The 20,742-nt window shown below is 36.9% G+C and overlaps 1 protein-coding gene across 2 annotated transcripts in view; it reads right to left on the reverse strand.

Annotated features, from left to right (window-relative positions):
- Window positions 1-20,742, reverse strand: part of LOC126374564 (carbohydrate sulfotransferase 11) — a 51,782-nt gene that overhangs the window by 17,265 nt on the left and 13,775 nt on the right. The window contains exons 2-3 of one of the 2 annotated variants that reach the window (XM_050021231.1): window positions 17,988-18,233; window positions 17,497-17,568 (exon numbers count right to left, since the gene is read on the reverse strand). In XM_050021231.1, coding sequence (XP_049877188.1) covers window positions 17,497-17,568; window positions 17,988-18,143 — 228 coding nt within the window. In that variant the 5' untranslated portion in view covers window positions 18,144-18,233. The remainder of the gene's footprint in view (window positions 1-17,496; window positions 17,569-17,987; window positions 18,234-20,742) is intronic. The other variant, XM_050021232.1, reaches the window with a different exon arrangement.

The raw sequence follows: 20,742 nt of genomic DNA on the forward strand, positions 1-20,742 counted from the left end.
ATAACCAATTAGTTTTAACTTAAAAATCTTTAGTAAAAAAAAAGGTTTATCAAAAATTGACTTTCTGTAATACGCTATAAACGTGTTTATAAATGCTCACTGGTATTAAATGCAATATTATTTCAGTGGAAAAAAAAAATTGTATGTAGCGTGATTAAAATTATGTTTTGAACTGTACATGTAAATGACAGACGTGATGTCAAGCAGTCGCCGTTCGGGGAGTCGCTGTCAACGCTACAATTCGTTGTTGTTTTGGTATAAAATAACCCCACCCCACTCGGGGTGGTAATCATAATATCGTTCATATTCTTCAAATAAAAGTACTGAGCGACAGTTCCGTTTATTACAGAAGCGACTGCCTGTCTGACCTAATCCGCGAAGGGAATTCCAGCCCAATACAGGTTAGGTCACATACCTCAAAAAATTCATTTCTCGGGAATGTGGGTTTCCTCACGATGTTGATGTAAAAACTCATGATCAGTTTCTCTTATTATGTCCTCGGGCCCGAATTCAGTTTAACCCTCTTTAGCGGTAGAAACCCACAAATCACTGCCTGACTCATCACTTTGGAATCGACTTTTCTATCGTGCGCTATGGCGGTACAACGCTCAAATGCAGTAAGTTTAGCGATAAAACGGAGGGGCGCTTACGGCAACAAATATCATGGTATGCATTTGCACGGAAGCACGCGACTGGGAGGGTTCCCTCCCTCTCCCATTTACGGTTGTTTACGGCTATACTTAACAACAGACCTAAATAATATAGGTAACTACTTCAAAAACATCGTTAGGAAACTCGCAGAAATGCATTTTCGGAAGTATGTGACCTAACCTGTATTGGGCTGGTTTTCCCTTCGCGGGTTGGAAGGTCAAACAGACAGTCGCTTCTGTAAAAAAACCGGACCTGTCAAATCTTCAGGTTAGGTAACGGACCCTGTGAGAAACGGGATAAGGGCAGGGAGATCATGATGACCTACTTCAGGTAGGTATAATATTACAGTAGGTATATTGTGTAAGATAATGTTTTCGAAAAAATGTACAGTGACCACGATAAAACGGTTTAAGAAGCTAACTCTAAAGTTATAACAACTTCTACTGCCGTTGGCCTCCAGTCAAGTACAGTTTTTTAAATAAATAATAAAGATGACACACCAAACTACAACAGAAGTATGTACCCACGGGGATTCTCGCTGCTTACTAAATATGTATCAGTTTGGCGAAGCAAATAGCTGCGTACCTACTCGTAGTGAGATACTCACTTAAGTATTGCCATTCTATTTACGTTTCTTATCCTCTTCGCTGAATGCTTTGTTATTCTCTCATATTTATATGTAGTTTCTGTCTTATATAATGCTTTAATCGCCCTTCTATACACCAAGCCATCGCTGTAATGCTCTACAAACACTAATGCCTGCCCGACTCAACGGTGCTACGTAACACCACTTTAAATTTGCTAAACCCTAGACTTAGCAATTATAATACTGATCGTCAAATTACGCTTCAGTGTATGCTCCAATTAAGGCTAAATAGTGCTTAGTGAATGCAGTAACGGTGGTAAGTAATAACGTGTAGCTGTACCTAGCCCAAGCAACATACCTACCTATACAGGGTATTAGTGACATCGTAACGAAAACTTTGAGGGATGATTGCAACCATGATTCTGATTTGATATCAAGTGGAATTTTTCGTCGCAAAAGTATGGAACTGAAAATAATTAAAAAAAACAAACATACAAATTTTCATGAATTTTCCGACTGAAAATTCCACTTGACATCAACTCAGAAGCATGGTCTGAACCATCCCCCTCAGTATTCGTTAAGGTGTCACTAACACCCATACCTACCTGTATGTACTTGTACGGGGTGTTAGTGACATCGTAACGAATACTGAGAGGGATGATTCAGCTCATTATTCTGAGTTAATATCAAGTGGAATTTTATATCGCAAAAGTATACTTACAATTGAAAATAATAAAAAAAACATGAATTTTGCGACGGAAAATTCCACTTGATATTAACTCAGAATCATGGTCAGAATTATCCCCCCTCAGTATTCGTTACAATATCACTAACATCCTGTATACCTTCTGCAGTATTTTTTGTTGACGTGACAAAATAATCACGTACTGCAGATTTCTCTAGGACTACATTTGTGCTGAGTAAGCGGAGAGTGTTGAGCGTTCCCGGTAGAAAATTTACGATAAGATGCATACGAGATGAGATGGGCAAAGCTTGACTCGGGGCACACGACTTAAATAAAATAGGCTCGCGTTTAACCACAATCTCATCTGGTGGTAAGTGATGATGTGATAATTGAAGCACATAATAACGGGTTCTTACCGCGTTTAAATGGGGATATGAGACTCCCGATATTTCGACACTGTTGCAAGTGCCATGATCACGGGATGACTGATGAGATTGGAGTGGAGTAGGTAGATCCATAATTTTTAAACGCGGTAAGAACCCGTTATTATGTGCTTTAATTATGATAATAACCGCGTAAACTTAAAACAAGTGATGATGTGGGCTAGGGTGTATCACGCTTACCTAGCGAATGCCTATTCACTCTAGCTTTGGAGACTCCCAGATTATAACGAGTTGGAAAAACAGCCGACGGCAGATAGTTCCAGTCCTTTGCTGCTCGCATCAAAAAGGAAGAGGCAAAACGTTTAGTGCGGATTGGAAGAATATCCACAACATAACGATGAAATGCCTGCCGACGTCTAGTTGTCCGTAGATGGTATTTTTTCAAAAGTTGATGTTTATTTTAGTTCCAATGCCAAAATAAGGATTGCCAATTGGATTTAATACGATTGTTATCATCCAACTGAGCATGTACGGTAATAGGACAAATTGTCGTAATTGTCAAATGCCCTGTGTGGTAATTTTTTGAAAATCATTTTTGTAATGAAGGCTTATTACTAGAGATGTACCGACTAGTCGGTCATTATCATAGTCGGTAATTAGTCGGCGACTAGTCGACAGTGAACGTTTTAACTTCAAAATGCAATAAATACTCACTTAAATTAATAACCTAGCGAACAATAATCGTTATCCAAGAATAAGAAATACTTATACCTATTTCGCATTTAATAAATATCGCCAGTACGTACGAACATCGGTCAAAATATTTTTTTTTTTTTATTTATTTTATATTTGGGAGACCAACAGCTCTTAACAACTATAGCAAAAAGAAAATCATACTTAAAAACTAAGCCAATAACAGGTTTCCACCTATATGCAATTTTTATCAATGACAATGAAAAAGAACAATGAATGACAATAATAAAGTTGCTGATGTTATGACTACTTTTCTTCATAGGTATCTTCTGTATTTCTAACTTCAGAACCATTATTTTCTCGAAAAGTAGTATCTGGATAATTAGCCGACTAATCGGCTAGTCGGCCACAAACCGGAGTCGGCACATCTCTACTTATTACGGGTTTCCATAGAAAAACGGAAGGAACAATGTTGGGCCGTGTTTGAAACGAGGAAGTGATTAGTATTGATTAGCGAATTTTTTCGCGCTTGAGTTTTGCGGTTCTAAGTTGTTTTGTAATGAATCTCACAAAACGACTTAGAAATTTTTGTGGGGCTTCTTTGATTGTTGTTCGTTGGTAGGTATCTAAAATGTCTTGTAAGTCGATAATCTAATAATAAGACAGTCAATAATAGAGTTACTAACTTAGGTATTACCTAATGGTTTTTTTGTTGTTGTAAATCTAACCTCAGACTTGATCGTGACTAGCTGGGAAGCTATTGACCTTCCTAGGTGGAATCGAACCGAAGCCGCAACTGGAGATAGCCATCAGACAATAATTTATAAAACAATACCCAACTATGTAAGTATGTATCCATTTAAGACACGAGCTTAGTTTACGAAGTAGGTATGTGTATATCTTTACTCGATTTTACCTATTATATTCCATTAAATATAGTATGACGGATTTGACAGCTGTCAGAAAAACTACGTTTCCTGAATTTACATATTTTTGGCACCAGACTGCAGAACATTTTTTATAATATCCTGTTGTGAAAGTAATCATCCTTTAGTTATTTATGACGAAATAAAATATGTAGGAATCTCGAAATGTAGAAAAATATTTAATACCTAATTAATACTAATAACAATACAACACAAACTATAAAACATGTGAAGTCATAATGAGTTTAATTTACGAAAGTGTTTGTAATTTAATGTAACACATTAAAGTCGTAAACGTTATAACTTCCGTAACGTTATTATATTTATTAATGTCGGTATGTTACGAGTATGTGTGTCATAAGGCGTATGTCTGTAGTGTTACAACACTGTATGTTTACTATGAGGCATACATTGTATCAAAATGTACATAATGAATATCGCCACCACCCCGCTGTGGACAGAGCAGTGTGAGTACGATATAAATATTATATTTTTTCATTATATAATAGCAGGAACATAAAACTAGGCTGCACGGTTGTTTGATCGATGCATACATTATACTTTAAAATAATAACTTCAACTTCTCTATGCACGTCAATCTATTGTCTCTGACTTCGGCTTTTTGGCGGGAGGCGGGAACGGGACAGTTGCTTTCTTCATTGAATAATCTAAATAATTAATACGAAGTGGTGTTTTGTGGTTAATGATCGCATTAAGTTAGTCGGAAGACATTCGCGAGTGTTATTATATTGGAGTATTCAATAAACAAAGTGTATCTGCCTATTTTCGCTTCGTGTCAGGAAGCCGCTTCATAACTCAAAAGTTTATGCGGACTTTTGAGTTAATTCGTTTGGGGTTCGGAGTAGGAGTCTACTCCGAGGGTGGGGGCTTAGGTTTCATCATCATCACCTTTCATCATTTCATTAATCATCAAGAAAAAAAATACGTCAGACATGGCTGTATGGGCATAGTTCCCTTTGCCTTACCCTTCGGGGAAAACCAAACCAAAAAAAAAATGTCTCTGACTTCCTCCTTCTCGGGCTTTGGTTCTCGGGGCAAATTATTTAACAAAAATAAAATGTCTCTGACTTCTTCCGCGGCTGCCATGTAACGTCTTGTATTGAAAATTTTAGTCTACTTCTTATTTTATATTAAAACAACCATGTGAATATTGTGATTTCTTTATTTGGATTGTGACAGTACAAAGCAAGAAGATGACGTAAGTTTTATTTCAATCACCCACGCGTTCGCCCGTTCCCAAAATTTCACAGCACACTTTACACACGCCATCTGCTTGAACAGAGTATGCTTCAGGCTCCCTTCAGTTATTAAGAGTCGAAGGTCGTGTTAACAAGTGAACATCGTGGTAGTGGTTTAAAAATAGAATGTTTATCATATCGTAAATTGTAACAAGTGAAAATCGTATATCAGTTTCCAATAACAAGCGAGTCTTGGGTCGAGGAAAGACAGGGCACGTTGTTAGTTCAATAAATACAGGAGACCCTCTCACGCCACTACAGTAATAATTGTTGTAAAATGTAGAACTGCAATAGCAAAAAATACATTAGCGTGTCACGAATACCCGCGAGTAACTGCCGTTAACATAGTGTTTCTTATCTGCGGTGATTCATGTGGGCTAGGGCTGCAATTTATAAGTCGGGACAGGACGGCGAACAGTAAAAGGACGTACAACATAAGTATATGTCCCTATAAGTAACGCGCGTCCTTACGACGTGGCTATTCTTCAAAAAAAAAACCATAAAGTCACGTGAGTATATATCTACGCTAGAGTAACAGGTAAGACTAGTGTTTTATTTAAAAAAATATTTAACGCGTTTTTTGTCAATGTTTTTGCAATTCCAAAAGCCAAATATAAGTATCTATTTAAGTACTTTAAAGTCACACTTATGTAACAGAGGTTGATACAAGGAACTTACTAGTCTCGGTTGATTCATGCGAAATCTTACAGGTGAACAAATACTTTAAAAACCTGTACAGTGTACCCGTTTTGGGATACCTATAGTGGTGTTCTTGTAGATATAGGAAGTTTCCAACCAATAACTTCTTATAAAAATATAATAAACGTTATTGCACACGAACAAAACATAAAGTAACAGTACAAATTGGGAGCCTTATTTAAGTCCGTCACATTATTTTATTAGTTACTTTATTCATTGAGGTAAGTGAGGACGTGCAGCCCTAATCGTACTATGTGTTTTTCGCATGCTAATAAAATTATGAAGAATTTTACAACAACAGCGTGGAAATCCAATTTTCTCTTGGAAACGTATAATTTTATAGCGGAATTTTAAAGCTATAAATAAACGCTTTAAAATGACCATTAGGTGAAAAAACATCGCGAGGAAACCTACATAGAAAGGTGTTTTTTTCCACAATTACAAAACCCTTAAAACCTACAATTGGGCTGTTTTTCCCTTTTAGTTGGAAGAGACAAGCAGTTGCTTTTAAAATCCTCGTGAAAACCTGATGATAATGACCATTAGCTGTTCACTAGAGAAGATATTCTAATACGTACCTACATAATTAATTCGTTAAAACCACGTTTAGGTATTTAGATATATACGATTTAATGATTGACCTTTCCTACAATGTCTAGAGACTTCGCTTTTCTTTACCAAAGTTAAGTAGATAAGTAAGTAGGTATCTATTATTAAATCAGATATTTACAAGTCATCTGATGGAGTTGGCAGGAGTCACACAGGTTATTCGTATAACGGAACGTGAATTAATAACGATGACCGGTCACTTTCACAGGGAGGTAGCTAGGTGGTAAAATTTAGTGTAAATACCTACTTATATTGATAACACGTAAAAGTGTCGAGTTTTACACCTTAGAAAATGTAGTACCAGACGCTCAGCAGCGTGGACAATTTCAACCCCATTTCAATTCAAAAAAATGGTCTTTACCAACAATAAATGAGTTATTATTTTAACTATCACAGTACGGCTCACCACCTATCACGGTGAACAGGAAACTCGATGAGTTGTTTTATTTCAGTTGGGATTATATTGGTGGCTTACGTGCTTACGTTATGTTGGTCTCTACTTTGTACCTACCTACTTCATTTTGTTTTCAGTGCATTTTGTATGACTTGACTTTTTTGTAAGTCATTTATAGTATTTTGTCTCTATTCTTCGTTTCTATGTACCTATACCTATCTATTAGATTAAACCAATAGTATTTTTTTTAGATAATACCAATATAGGTAATAACATAGATGATTGATTTTCAATTTTATCATCAACTGCGCACTAGAGACTTAGAAGCGTGCAAAAGAGTTAATGCGATTTCTTCTTGGAAATACTCGTTAGGTAGGAGGAAAGTATCAGGAATAAAAGCAATTATTATTGTTTCATACATACATACATACATAAACTCACGCCCGTAATCCCTAATGGGGTGGGCAGAGCCACAAGTAATCAAAGACAACTTGCAGCCACTGTTGATACGAAGTCCAAAGATGGATATGATGAACCTTATGGTGATAAGGGATCAGCCTATCGCCCATAACATTAGTCCATCATGTTAGAGGACACAATCCCTCTGTCGGTTTTTACGACATGCCCGGGAAGAGAAGCAGCTGAACGTGTTCTATGTTTTTATATGCTCCCAGAACAGCATAGAAGCAATTGTTTCATTTATGGTTATCATGATAATTACTATAAAATAATAAATTCAGTCGAGTGTGATTTGAATTCACGCATCAAGAGGGGGCTGTACCAGCTTACAAAGGCTTAACTCAACCGATGGGCTAAATAACGCAGCCCAATGCGTTAGAAGACATTTCGACTTCACGACGTCAACACTACACTGCACTTGACTTTATTAAACACTCTCTGAAATGAAGGCTCATACGGCACTCTGGTCTCTTTCTATATTCTAACAATTCAAAAGGTTTAAACGCCCATTGTAAATAAAATATTCGAATTAAACATATTTTTTACGCGGAATAAATATAAATAATACCTAACTTAGTATTTGGTCTTTTTAATTCAGGCATTAAAATGCCTTTATATTTATAAAGAAAAAAGGCAAATTGTTACTACAGCAGTAAGGCTCTGTTTCGGACCATAAGTATACATATATGCATAAATCCATTAAAAACAGTTTCCAAAAATAACAACATTACCTAAAGGCGCATCTGACTCGACAATGAGTTTAAAAAAAAACTTGTTCCATGTTCCGCTTGTTTTCCGAGAAACGTGTCATTATGCAATTTGCGAATGACCGCGGTTGTAATTTATAGCCTGGTGGTAAAAAAACATTAAAAGTCCCCGGAGATTCGGCTTTTAAGTGATAAAAAACTGAAAAATACTGACTATGGTGTTTTTTGTTTCATTTTTAAGACCGTTTAATGTACGGCGGATGTGACTTGATGCCGCATGAATAGTAATTTAGAAGCATGCTTTAAGGATTGAATGAATCCACATTTTGATTGTATCTCAGATTTCGCTCTAATAGATTAAATAAGTAGGTAAGTACCTAGGTATTAACTGGTTAGAACCCTATGAAACTCCAATTGGAAATCCTTTTTTGGATAATGGGTGAATTTTACTAAATATGAACTCCTGGGTAATACCGTATTTCGATTCTTACATACATACATAAGATCACGCCTATTTCCTGTCGGGGTAGGCAGACCACGGAATTCCGCTTACTGCGACCCTGACACACCGCCTTCGCTTCCTCCACTATAGGTACTAAAGAAAATGGAATATATTATAGCGAAATGAAATACAACAACTGAATCCAAACCGTAATACAAACCCAACTTCGTAAAGTAACTTCGTGTCCAATCACTAGCACTAAACATTAGTAGGTACTGGTCCATTAGTTGGAAATAGTTGGGACCCATTCTGTGTGAAAACTGCAAACTGCGGGGAACTGCACAGGAAATTCTGTGGCAGTATGCGGGTTGGCAAGCCAGTGCATCCGCTCTATTGTTGCCAATAGCCAGCAGTGCCATATACCGTGATCTACGATAGTTTACTTGTCAGTGCGGAAATTGGCTGCGTTTTCCAACATGGCAGGTTGATGGAGCTTCGCGGTGCTTGCAAATATGTTTGCTGGTAATAAGTAGCACGTGTAGCGTATTATGTTTAGTTACCAATTATGTACCTACATTGTACGGAACTGGCATACCTACACTACATACTTATATAAGTTCTTATCACTTTCTAGGCAATAAACTAGGCAATAAACTAGGTAGGTAGGCACTTAATACAAAATTATCTAAGGTAGGTATTTCCGAAGATAATCCTACTATTCCCAAAATAAAGTAAACTCACTATTATCCGTTATAACGATATCGCGGTTATAACGCTAATAAAATTGCGTTATAAAGTTAAGCGGTTAATGACAGCATTAAAGCATTATAGTGCTTATTGTCATTAAATTCGGCTGTTTGAGTCGCTTTCGTTTTTATTCAGCAGATGATAATCTGTGGTCGGGTAATTTTCCCGTCTATTAAACGCAGATCTTATTGTTTAAAACGTTTTGAAAGGGTTCAGTACGTATTTAATAGCAGAGACTAAGTAGTTATATATACTGCACTGCTGCCTTCTAAAAGGAGGTGTGAGTAAATACGGAACCCATAGGTTTTAAATTATTTTTATGCTTCCGAATTTTATGTTACTCGCATTTTGCAAGCCTCTATCAATCTGTTCCAGGCAACTTTATCCATAAGTATAGGAGAAATTGAATATTACATAATATAGCGAGAGTATCATAGAAATAGGATTTATTATTGGTAGATACATAAACAATTCATCATCATCAATTTAAGAGCCACGCTCTTGTCGGTGCAGCATTTTCCATACTACTTTTTTAGGGAAAAATAGGGCAGTGGTTTCCCTCTTGCCTTCCGTCCCGCAGTACTCTGTTTGACGCAAGTGGGATGGCGCCCAGAGTAGTCTATTACAAAGCCATACTAAGACTCCTGTCCTCCGCCTCTGAATAGTACTGACAGTTACTGGTGCCCTCTGTCAGGTTCCAGGTTACAATCCCTGTGACTTGCCCCTTCCTGCATTGCCGTTCCGATGGCTTCCATCTTCGCCTCTGCAACCGTTGAGGTCTTCACCCGTATCCCTGGGCAAGGGTTCTACGTTATACCCCGTAGGTCTGGGTCCCTATTCGAACTCAGCCACCATCTCACTCCGGCCTACTGAAGTAAGAGGCGCCCACCCCCGCATAAAAAATTAGGTATATAATATTATAATTATGTATACGGCACATTAATTTAATTGTAGATACAGTTAATGTGCCTAACGTAAACAGCCTATATACGTCCCACTGCTGGGCACAGGCCTCCCCTCAATCAACCAACCGGAGGGGGTATGGAGCATACTCCACCACGCTGCTCCAATGCGGGTTGGTGGTTAATGTGCCTATTTATCTTAAATCTCCTGTTCAACTGTCTCGTACAGCTTTATGTCTCTATTCGTCACCGGAGAGCAGCAATTAATTCACATCTATTTCTGTATTTGACACCGTAATAGAGTCATCATGATTTAAATTGCTAATATTACTACTAGAACGTTTGATGTTAGTCAGATTTCATATCCCCTGTACGCTGCATTTAATACTTATATATGCCAGATATTATTTAGAATTACTAAAGTCAAAGCTTAATAATAAAATATTTAGTAAATTATATAATTACGTAATAACTGTACCCGTACCCGTCAGATTAGGCATAATTAAAACACATAATATCTAACGGGTTCTTACCGCGTTTAAATCAGGGATATGAGACTCCCGATATTTCGACACTGTTGCAAGTGCCATGACCACGGGATGACTCAATCAATCATGAGATTAGGCGTAGTTGCCTACCTAATTAAGTACCTCAATAGCGTTCAAACTTTATAAAATACATAAGGGTCGAATTGAGAAACGAAGAAAACCTCCATCTTTTTTGAAGTCGGTAATTAGGAACAATTTTAGGTCTCTTAAAGATCTGGCTTGTTTGGGTGCTAGTAGAATGGGTTGGCTCGAGCCCAAATCAACCCCTAATGAAGTAACGTGGTAGAGTATGCTTCTACCGAGCAACGGAAGGTTGGTGTTCAGCTGATTGTCGGGTATAAATGTATATTATACAAGGCACCGGCCCGTGATTTCATCCACGTGAACTCAGTTATTGTACGGCAAGTCCACTGAATCCGTCCAAGAAACTCTATAAACACCGGCCAAGACTATTTGAGTTAATGCAAAGTTGTAAGTAACTAACAAACGCATATTTACATTTAGTATTAGTTAGGATCAATATGAATAGGCTGATTTACTTAAGAAAGGCAAGAAAAGGAAAATGGAAGCAACTCACCAAGCAGCTCATAAACATAATGATAATATAGACGAATAAGAAGAAACCGAGAAGCATTGGAATATGAATTACATTAATATAAGTAGGATCGATTGGCATTTGGCTCGCTTTTTGCTTATCTAGGTTACATTATAATGATATCAATTCTGGGGAGGCATTAAGTTGTCGCTCTAAGCACGCTCCTACGCCTTGAAATTCGGATAGACTTATTTCTTGGTTGTCAGGCACCTATAAAGTTGGTACAAAGCCTAACACTGACGGTGTCTAATATCTAGGATACACGATCCACCACAGAGCCATCTGGGGTGAAATCAGATCTAACACGCTTGCGGTGAGAAATGTTCTCGTTAAGCAGAAAATTGAAACCACCTCGTTAGGGGCGCGCAACACTTTTCGATACTAGTAATAACTTATTTTAAGTATTTTATTTACTCAGTAAGTAGGCTGTTATAATTACTGCTCTCTAGTCACACTGCAAGGTCACAATACTCCCACGTTGACAGATTCTCAGGCGTTTAGCTTTAATGATAGTACTGTTAGGTGTTATTATAATAGGACATTGTTCACCAAGGGATGAAAATGCGCTAATTGTATGACAGTAAATGTCGTATTTTCTGTCCCCTTTTCAAAATTCGTAAACAGCGTATTTTGGACAGGACACGTCATGTCTTCCCTAGTTGACCGAACTGGTTATGCATATTCTACAAGTACCACCACTCGGTGGGTGGGTACTAAGTCTTATGATTTATTTTTATTATAAGTACTGAAATAAATAATCATAGATATTTAAGTAATACACTACTTATACTGAAAAATATCTTTATTCATTGGGTAATATAGTTACATGTTGAATGATATTTTTTTACATAAAAATTTTTTTTTTCTGAAACGTCTCATCTCTTCGCCTAAAACTACTGGAGCTTTTCATAACCCGTATACTTAGCCGAAGAAAATTAGCTGCTTGAATAACCTCGGCGCAGGGCTCTAAATGTTAAAAAGAATAGTTCTGATTTTGCGAGTCTGGTCACTGTGAGTTTAAGTGAGTATCTACGTAATGTATCTGATGCAATAGAGTAGGTATCTAATATCAATAACATGTGGCTGTGTCCCGGGCGAGTAGCGGCGAGTCCAGATGAGTGGATTAGTGCAAGGTCGGGAGCGTCGCACTGCGCCATTCGCTGCATCTGAACGCTCCCCTTTGTTCCACATTATAAACATGTTGATATTTTTATAATCTGACCCCAGTATTAGCGTAAATATGAAGTGGAACAGATGTATTTCATAGACTAAGTTAATAATTGATAGGTAAATTATAAGATGTAGGTAAGTAAGTAAGGTAATTCTTATGCTTTTTGTGTGTTTATTTAATGTTTATTTACATTGAGTGTGTGCAATAAAACATTACATAAATATCTGGCACTTATAAACATTTATCACATACAAACTTTTCATCAATTGAAAAAAAGAATTATAAATTAATATACTCAATGCATTATTTTTAAGTTGAAAAGCGGATACAGTTATCAGTGTATCATTCAAAAGTGGAAAGGAAACAATGCAGACGTCTGCATATTTTAAAAAATATTTTTTCGCATTTTTGTTACTGATAAAAATATGCGATAGTAGATATACCGGTCACGCAAACGATATTTATTTCTTTTTGTTGTGATTTTTCAATTTACTCGTGAGGTAAAAACTATGGCAAATTTGATTCATTTTATTGTCTGACATCAGAATTCATCTAAACCGCAATAATCTTCTTTTTAGCACCATTGTTGAGTTACAGCTTTTCGACACGGTTCACCTCCCTATGTAAGTAGGAAAGAAATGGTAACTACGTACCCAACTATATCTAATATATTACCTATTTTATTCACCGCCAACGCAAAATCCTCACATGATTTTAGAATCATGCGAGGATACCCCGAATCATTAGTGATTCGGGGAGAATCACTAATGATTCGGGGTTTGAATTTTCGTTTCTTAAACTTTTCAAAACGTGAAATCATCCTCCTCATACTATCGAAATAAAACACGGTCGTGGTCAAATCAAATCAAATCAAATACACTTTATTGCAGTACAATTTGGCCTTATTGCTCTAGAGCAATTTCTTCCAGGCAACCTGGTAGTGACCAGGAAACAAATATTAGCGTAGTCCCCAAAGTCGAATCCGGTTGATTGAGGGAAGGCCTGTGCCCAGCAGTGGGACGTAACTAATTATGCTGTTTATGTTATGTATGTATGTCAATATTGCAAATAGAGAAATAATTTAATTAACTGTAAGAATACAAACTGAATTCGTTTGCAAACAGGGTCAATATTTTTTGCAACTATTGTCAACATTAACTGGGTCAATGCCCTGATGGCACGCGCGGTTCACTTCACGAACATTCATGTTGCTATGCTCAACTCATTCGCTTTTTTAAGCTTTTACCATAGCCATGACTCATAGTACCATGGGAGGTTTAATGAAGAAATTACCTACTTTTCTTACAAAGTTATGTCTAGTTGGTTGGTACCTGTATAAAGTTTCGGTTTTCCCTTGCCATATGCGTCATCGCTAATTATCGTATTTTTATGTGACGAAAAAATACACGCTCATTCTCGGCAGGGCTTGAATGATACGCTACCGGTATAGAATTACGGTACCCATTTTCTATTGGATAATCAAATTATTTTCGTATCTTTTTTGTCCTATAAAATTGCCATGAAAGCCGTTAGTTACCTAGTGTGACCAGGTAAAATAAATGCCTCCCGAAACCAAACTGCAATAATTCGTATTTATAGATATAGATACCTACGTTCGTAAACGTATTAAAAGCCCGAGAAATTGTATCTAAATACCTACCTTCTTTCCTAAGAATTTTATAAATAAAAGAGAATAGTTTTTTTAGAAGTCTAATGCTCATTTTCAGTCTTTCGAAGTCTTTATAAAACTAGGTTACATTCCTTCCACCTAAGTATTCAAAACTCGGTCCAGATCTACATTTCGTATTTTGTTTCAGAGCTAAAAACTAAATTTGTTTCAGTTGAAAATATGCCAATTGCCACAAAACGTAATGAGGCTTTTAATGTCAGCTGGGCTTAAATATCTCAGTTATCTATTGGTGAATATAAACTAAGCTATTTAAACAGGATATTACCTACGTCAGTTTACAAAGTACACCAAATCCCCATCGTTTATGAAGACAGAATACTAAAAGCATAATATTTGTTAATCTATGCGGCTCTATTCGTCTATGGAATGCGTGATAGTGAAATAATATTCAGATGCAAGATAAAGTGCAAAGTGGGAGTATATAAAGTGAAGACACTAACGAGAATCATATTCGACAGAGGTCAAGAACACGAGAAACTTGTTTTTGAAATGGTCTAATAAATATTTGTAATAAAAAATACTGTATTTTAAATTCAACTTTGATAATATAATAGCGACAACGATAAATAAACGCCACATACGAGTAGACGCCCACAATAACTTCGGCGTTACTTATTAAATGTTTTACAGGTATTGCTATCCAAACATTTGATTGTTAGGTAAAAAAATGTATATTTTAGGCCTACTGGAAGTAATTTCGTAAGTAGTGCCTTTTGTCTATCTTCAATAAATAAATTAATAATAAAATATATAAATAAAACATCATATATGTATAACAAAGTGATTTCATCTTAGCCAAACAGTGCCAGTGGTTTGGGGAATCAGGCCTTTAAAATGGTGGATGCGAAGAACTATTAACAGGATTTTAATCTGAAAATTAAGACTCGATATTCTATTGACTCCAAACATTTGCTCTGTACCTGGTTTACACGCACAGCACCTCCAAAGCAAAATACGATAAACTACAGAATTCGCACTAATAACGATTGCAAAAAACGAATCGATCTCGAAGATCGATGATTCTATCGTATACTATAGGTGATGATAGGTAGGTAGGTATGAAAATTTAAAAGGATCGACAGTGTAAGGCAGCCTACCAGCGTGTAAATGTGTAGACGGAACCAACTTTATTGACCTGAACACGACCCTTCCGTCGCTTATATTGATTCCGTTCAATATTTTACGAGCCGATCCAACCATCATTCGCCACTGTATTAATTCTTGCCAAGGAGTTTGCCCGTTATTAGAATAATATGCTGAGTTCCTCGAGGACAATCACATGTATCACGCTATACAGTTTCTTATAAATTATCGGACATTAGGTACTAAGTACCAAATAAGTTAATAGTCAAAGTTGTGGTGAAAAACTCTACCTATTCGAAATGTAATTTCAACGTAGTCTCTTGCCGTGATAACTACGATTAAAACTACACAAAGAAAAGAATAAACTTCCTTTTTTATGCGTATCGATTTTATCGTTCTGATTTACTACTGTCGAAAGTATGATAATTAATGAGCTTCTTAGTAACGAAAGTACTTTTAGGCTAGACATTACCTACATATTTTTAAGTACACTTATCCAAGGAACTGGTTATTTTAAAGGTGCGCGACGCAATGGCCAACGGTGATGAACATTCCACATATTTAGAACACTTCACTACAAAGTTTCGTAGATGTACGTCGAAGTTTAACAGTATATTGCCCAGATATAACTATTATAAAGTTGTTTTCTCAATGAATATTTAAATATATTATTATTTAAATAACAGTAGATAGGCATTGTTGTACTTATGTAACTTGTACTGTGTTGTTAAATAAAAGTGCTGCATTGTTTCCAGCTATCCCGTTATATCGCTGACCCAAAGTGCCCGCTTGAATACAGATCCCATGCTTTGCATAGCCATTGTGCTTTACCAGTATCTCTTTGGTTAGGCTCTTGTTTATTCTGCGCATACACTTACCTTACCTTGCTTGTCATAAAGTACAGATTTTAAAAGTTAAATTATAAGCACCAGCATTTGATGTTCAAGCCAGTGCACAGCAGTTAATAATTGTGCTCATTTTTATATTGGTAAAGATGGCAAGGTACCGCATTAAAAAAGATACATAATATATTATATTAACAAACTTACAATAATAGTCCAGATTTACATATACACAACAATCGTTCTCAAAACACTGATGTTAATCAAAGCTCTAGATTTAAAAGTCCAAGAAGTGGATCTCCCAACCAGTGCCTGTTTGTTTGGGTAGGTACGTACAACTCGAAGTGTTTTAAATTGTGAGCATGTACGAGTATATTACCTAGGCGGGGAGTTCCATCATCGCTTTTTATGAGTCGTAAATGAGACCACGCGTAAGGCTATTAATGAAGGAACGTCGCCAAGAAATCATGACAATCTAGAGCTTTGATAAGATCTTGACAGTCAACACATCAGGAACGACTAGTCACAAGAACACAACTACAGACTCCAACTACTGTCGTATTCGGGACACACCGCAGATTCCTTCACCGTGTATTAGGGGCGAATAGAAAATGGATCGCAATTGTTCGTGCAGAGTCGTCTTCAGACCTTTGTTTACATGTTAGTGGTGTCGCGAGGCATGTTTACGACGCAGTAATGAGAAAGAGCAGCTTGCAAATGATTTGTAGGGAAAGTTCCTGCAATACAGCCATCGAATAAGCAATTGCCGGCCATTACACATGGCATGCTAGTATTATATGTAAGTACTTATACCTAATCAATATCGGTCAATACATTTGTTGTGGCAATTGACACTGTTAAAAGGCATGTAACGTCAATTGGAGGGATTTTATCTAAAAGTAAGTATAGTTTTGAAAACTTATACTTCATTGAATGCCTTTGCTAGTGAACCGTTACGCTGCCAGCACAAATTCATAGTTCGCGAATGAATCCAGTCGTAACTCTACCAAAACCGCAATTTATTAAGTGAGAGAAATTATGGTGTCTTTTGCGATGCGGACTCGTGAAATGGAACGGCAAAGATCGTGGTTTATTGTTGTTCACGCAAATTCCGTTTTAGCCCATTTGAAATAGTTTGCTGATTCATGCAGCTTACAGTCATTATGTATTTAATTAACCCGTTGGACTACATAAAGATTACCTTACAATTTATAGACACCGGTACTAATTTGTAGTAGATGTATACTTAGATCAATACCAGTAAGTAATACAATTAAAGAATCGACAAAAGATGCAGATGGCTATTATGATAAAGCTACTCTTTCTCTGGCAGTCAATCGGTAAACATGCCTCGTGGGTCCTCAAGCATGGGTGCAACGTGTTAGCGTCGGGACGTGTCGGGTGACATTCAACACATTCTGTTACCTGCTTAACTAAAGGTGTAGTTATCGTTAATCCGGACGCATAATACGTCCCGTTTAGTCTATAGAAGTCGCTCTGTAAAAGAAAATATTTCACCCTGAAAAATGACCTCTTTTCTAAGTGCAGCAGTTGTGGCACACTTGTTAGTTTCGAGATTCAGGCCACAGCGACAAATGACAAAAAATATTCATTCTCTATTTCTGTTGTGTTTCAGTTGGCAACTAGTATTACTGGTACTGAAATTGGGTTTATGAATGCGGGAGTCATTTTGCGGTTTCATTAACAATACCAACATTAATGTCATAATCGTAGCCAAATTAAAGTCAGCATTGTGTCACCCTTTCCCACTGCCCGCTTTGTGTTGTTAATTCTCATGTTTTGTCACACTCATACATTGCAGTATTATCATTTAGTGTAGGTATAGTGCCTGTTAGCCCTGCATAATGCAAGATGGTCAAGACATCTTGCATGACGACAACAAAGTTCAAACTTACCTCTTGATAGAAGACTCGTTTGGAGTTATAAGTGAGATTGTACTGCTGATCAGCGACCATCAGTAGTATGGTGAAGGGCAGGAGGAAGGCAGCCGCCGCCAGGAAGGCGATACATCGGCCCAGTCGCATCATACTGACGTTTCTTCGCCCCATCATGTCACTTTATCCATCACACACACACCGCGATGCACCGATTGTATCGACATTTATATCTGCCAGACGACTTTGGTATCGCTTCGAGGATACCTGCAAGGGTCAGATTTTTTCAAATAAGTATATTTTATACAAATAAGTAAGTACCTACCTAATTTACAAAAAATCTACAACAGTATTTTTAATCGTCGTTACTTCCGTTTACTTACAACAAAATATTCGCGGCTGCTAACACCATTTCAGTGTTTTCTTAATACTGGCTTGTTTCGTAAGGTGACAGATATCACAGATTAGATGAGGCATGTCAAGACTTGATGCAGTTTTATCTTATCAATGTCTCTTAGTTTAATGTTGAAATCAGGGCTCATCCATCCCGTTTTGTGCAAAACCTTTACCAACGCATTTTTCTGTAGGATATACTTAATAACTTTATCCAAGACTAGACTTCACCGTTACAATTGATAGTTATCAATACTATACTAGAGGTATATTCACTGTGTATGGAGTGCCTATTCGTTTTAAATATGTTAATGCTGTAAGTTTAAAAATAAAATATTTTTTTCAAACTTTAAAAAGTCTGAAGGTTCCGGGATTTACATGAACCAGATTTTGCAGAGTTGATGCTCATTTCCATATTGCAAGTCTCACAAGAAAGTTATTATTGTTGTAACGTGTATCACGTGAAACGTACAGAGTATATATATGAACCGTTATCAAATCAACGATCTCTCAAGTGGGTAAGTCATACCATGATAATCTTGAATCACGTAGTGTATCGATCAACCTGCAGATTATACTTATCGAAACTTTATTGTTAGGTACTTAGTAAGTAGTTAGTAGAGCCGTGGTAGCCCAGTTGATAGAACGCTTGCCTCTCACTTTGAGGTCGCCTGTTCGAATCCAGCGCAGGCCTAAACCAATGATTGTCGAATTTGTTTTCGAATTCATGTTTTGATCATAAATGATTATCACGTGCTCAGCGGTGAAGGAAAGATCCTGAGTTAACCCACATTCTCGAGAAATGCATTTTCGGAGGTATGTGACCTAACCTGTATTGGGTTTGGTTGGTTTTCCCTTCGCGGGTTGGAAGGTCAGACAGGCAGTCGCTTCTGTAAAAAACCGGACCTGTCAAATCTATGCCAGTATAATCTATCAAAGGTTAGGTAAGCGGACCCTGTCAGAAACGGGATAATGCTAGGGTGATGATGATGACTTAGTAAATAGTTACCTTAAATACTGCATTACATTAAGTCCGTACCTTTCATCTGCGTAGTGCACAGGTTTTCAAAACCTAATATTATCAAATGTCAAATTACATTACTTAAATAAAAATAGTTTCTCGCCCGCTACTGTACTACTTACTTACTCTACATATCCTGCTAATTATTCCGTCCATGGGTATATCTGTGTGCAAAATTTCATCCGAATCGGTATAGTGGTTTCCGTGTGAACGGTAACAGACAGACATATTTTATCATTTATAACGCTATAATAACGGAATGTGTGTCTTTTATTTACGTACTTACCTACTACTAAATGGACATATTAGTATTATGGGGAGCTCTGAGTGGTCTGCGATTAAGATCAACAAGTTCGTAAGTACGTTGTATCCATAAAAGTATAAGTAGTGTTGTAGTTTATAAGTGACGCGAAGTTCTGCTGTTTGATACACTAAACACGTGTCTGTAAACTCATAAACAATGTAAATACCTAGGTAGGTACCTACATAGCTGTTTACTATTTTGTCATCGTCAACATTTTATATAATTTTACAATTGTAATTCACGCCGTTGTCTGTAGAAAACGTTGAAAATGCTGTGTTTATTTATAACATAATATACCTACGTGTAAATAAACACCAAATGGTTTTACAATTGGTCTATTTTCAATACAAGCTCGTGGTAATACTCGTCATGGGCACCTCCTTTTTGATTTCTTTCATCATTCTTTCTAACCGTGAATTGCTTTTATCACCAAAATCCTATGGTGTAGGTTTGATTTTTAGACATATCAAAGCACTGACAGTTGAACCAAAGGGCAAAAATTTTATTTTAATGATCATCATCTTTATTATTGGAAGTATTTCTTTCATCGAAAGCTATAACCGGTCGCTACACCGGGGCACCAGACCGCCGCCCCTGCTAGGAAACGAATATATTTCATGTGACCAAGGACACAGGGGCGTCTAAAATTGTTTTATTTTTGAATAAACTAATCGGGAAAAGGAAAAAAAAACATAGCCCATATTTTTTGCGAATTAAAGGATGGATAGATTTTGCAGCGTTCCACTTCGTAGACACTGAACACTGCAGTGTCGAAGGTGTAGCGACGGACTGTTGGTCCTGGGTACTGCGGGGTTAAAATGGCCACATCGAAGCAATTCATCTAAGAAAGCAATATTGCAATTTGACATTTGCGCATATACAAGTAAGTGCGCTATGCAAACAAATGTCAAATAGCAATATTGCTTTCTTAAATGAATTGCTTCGATGTGGCCATTTTAACCCCCCTGTAGTAACAAAATAATGATGAATAATGGGTACCTAGCAAGCGGTTACGCATAAAGCAATTACCTACAAACACGTAGAAAATGCACATAGCA

This window comes from Pectinophora gossypiella, chromosome 17 (genome assembly GCF_024362695.1).
Source record: "Pectinophora gossypiella chromosome 17, ilPecGoss1.1, whole genome shotgun sequence".
NCBI classification, from domain to species: Eukaryota; Metazoa; Arthropoda; class Insecta; order Lepidoptera; family Gelechiidae; genus Pectinophora; species Pectinophora gossypiella.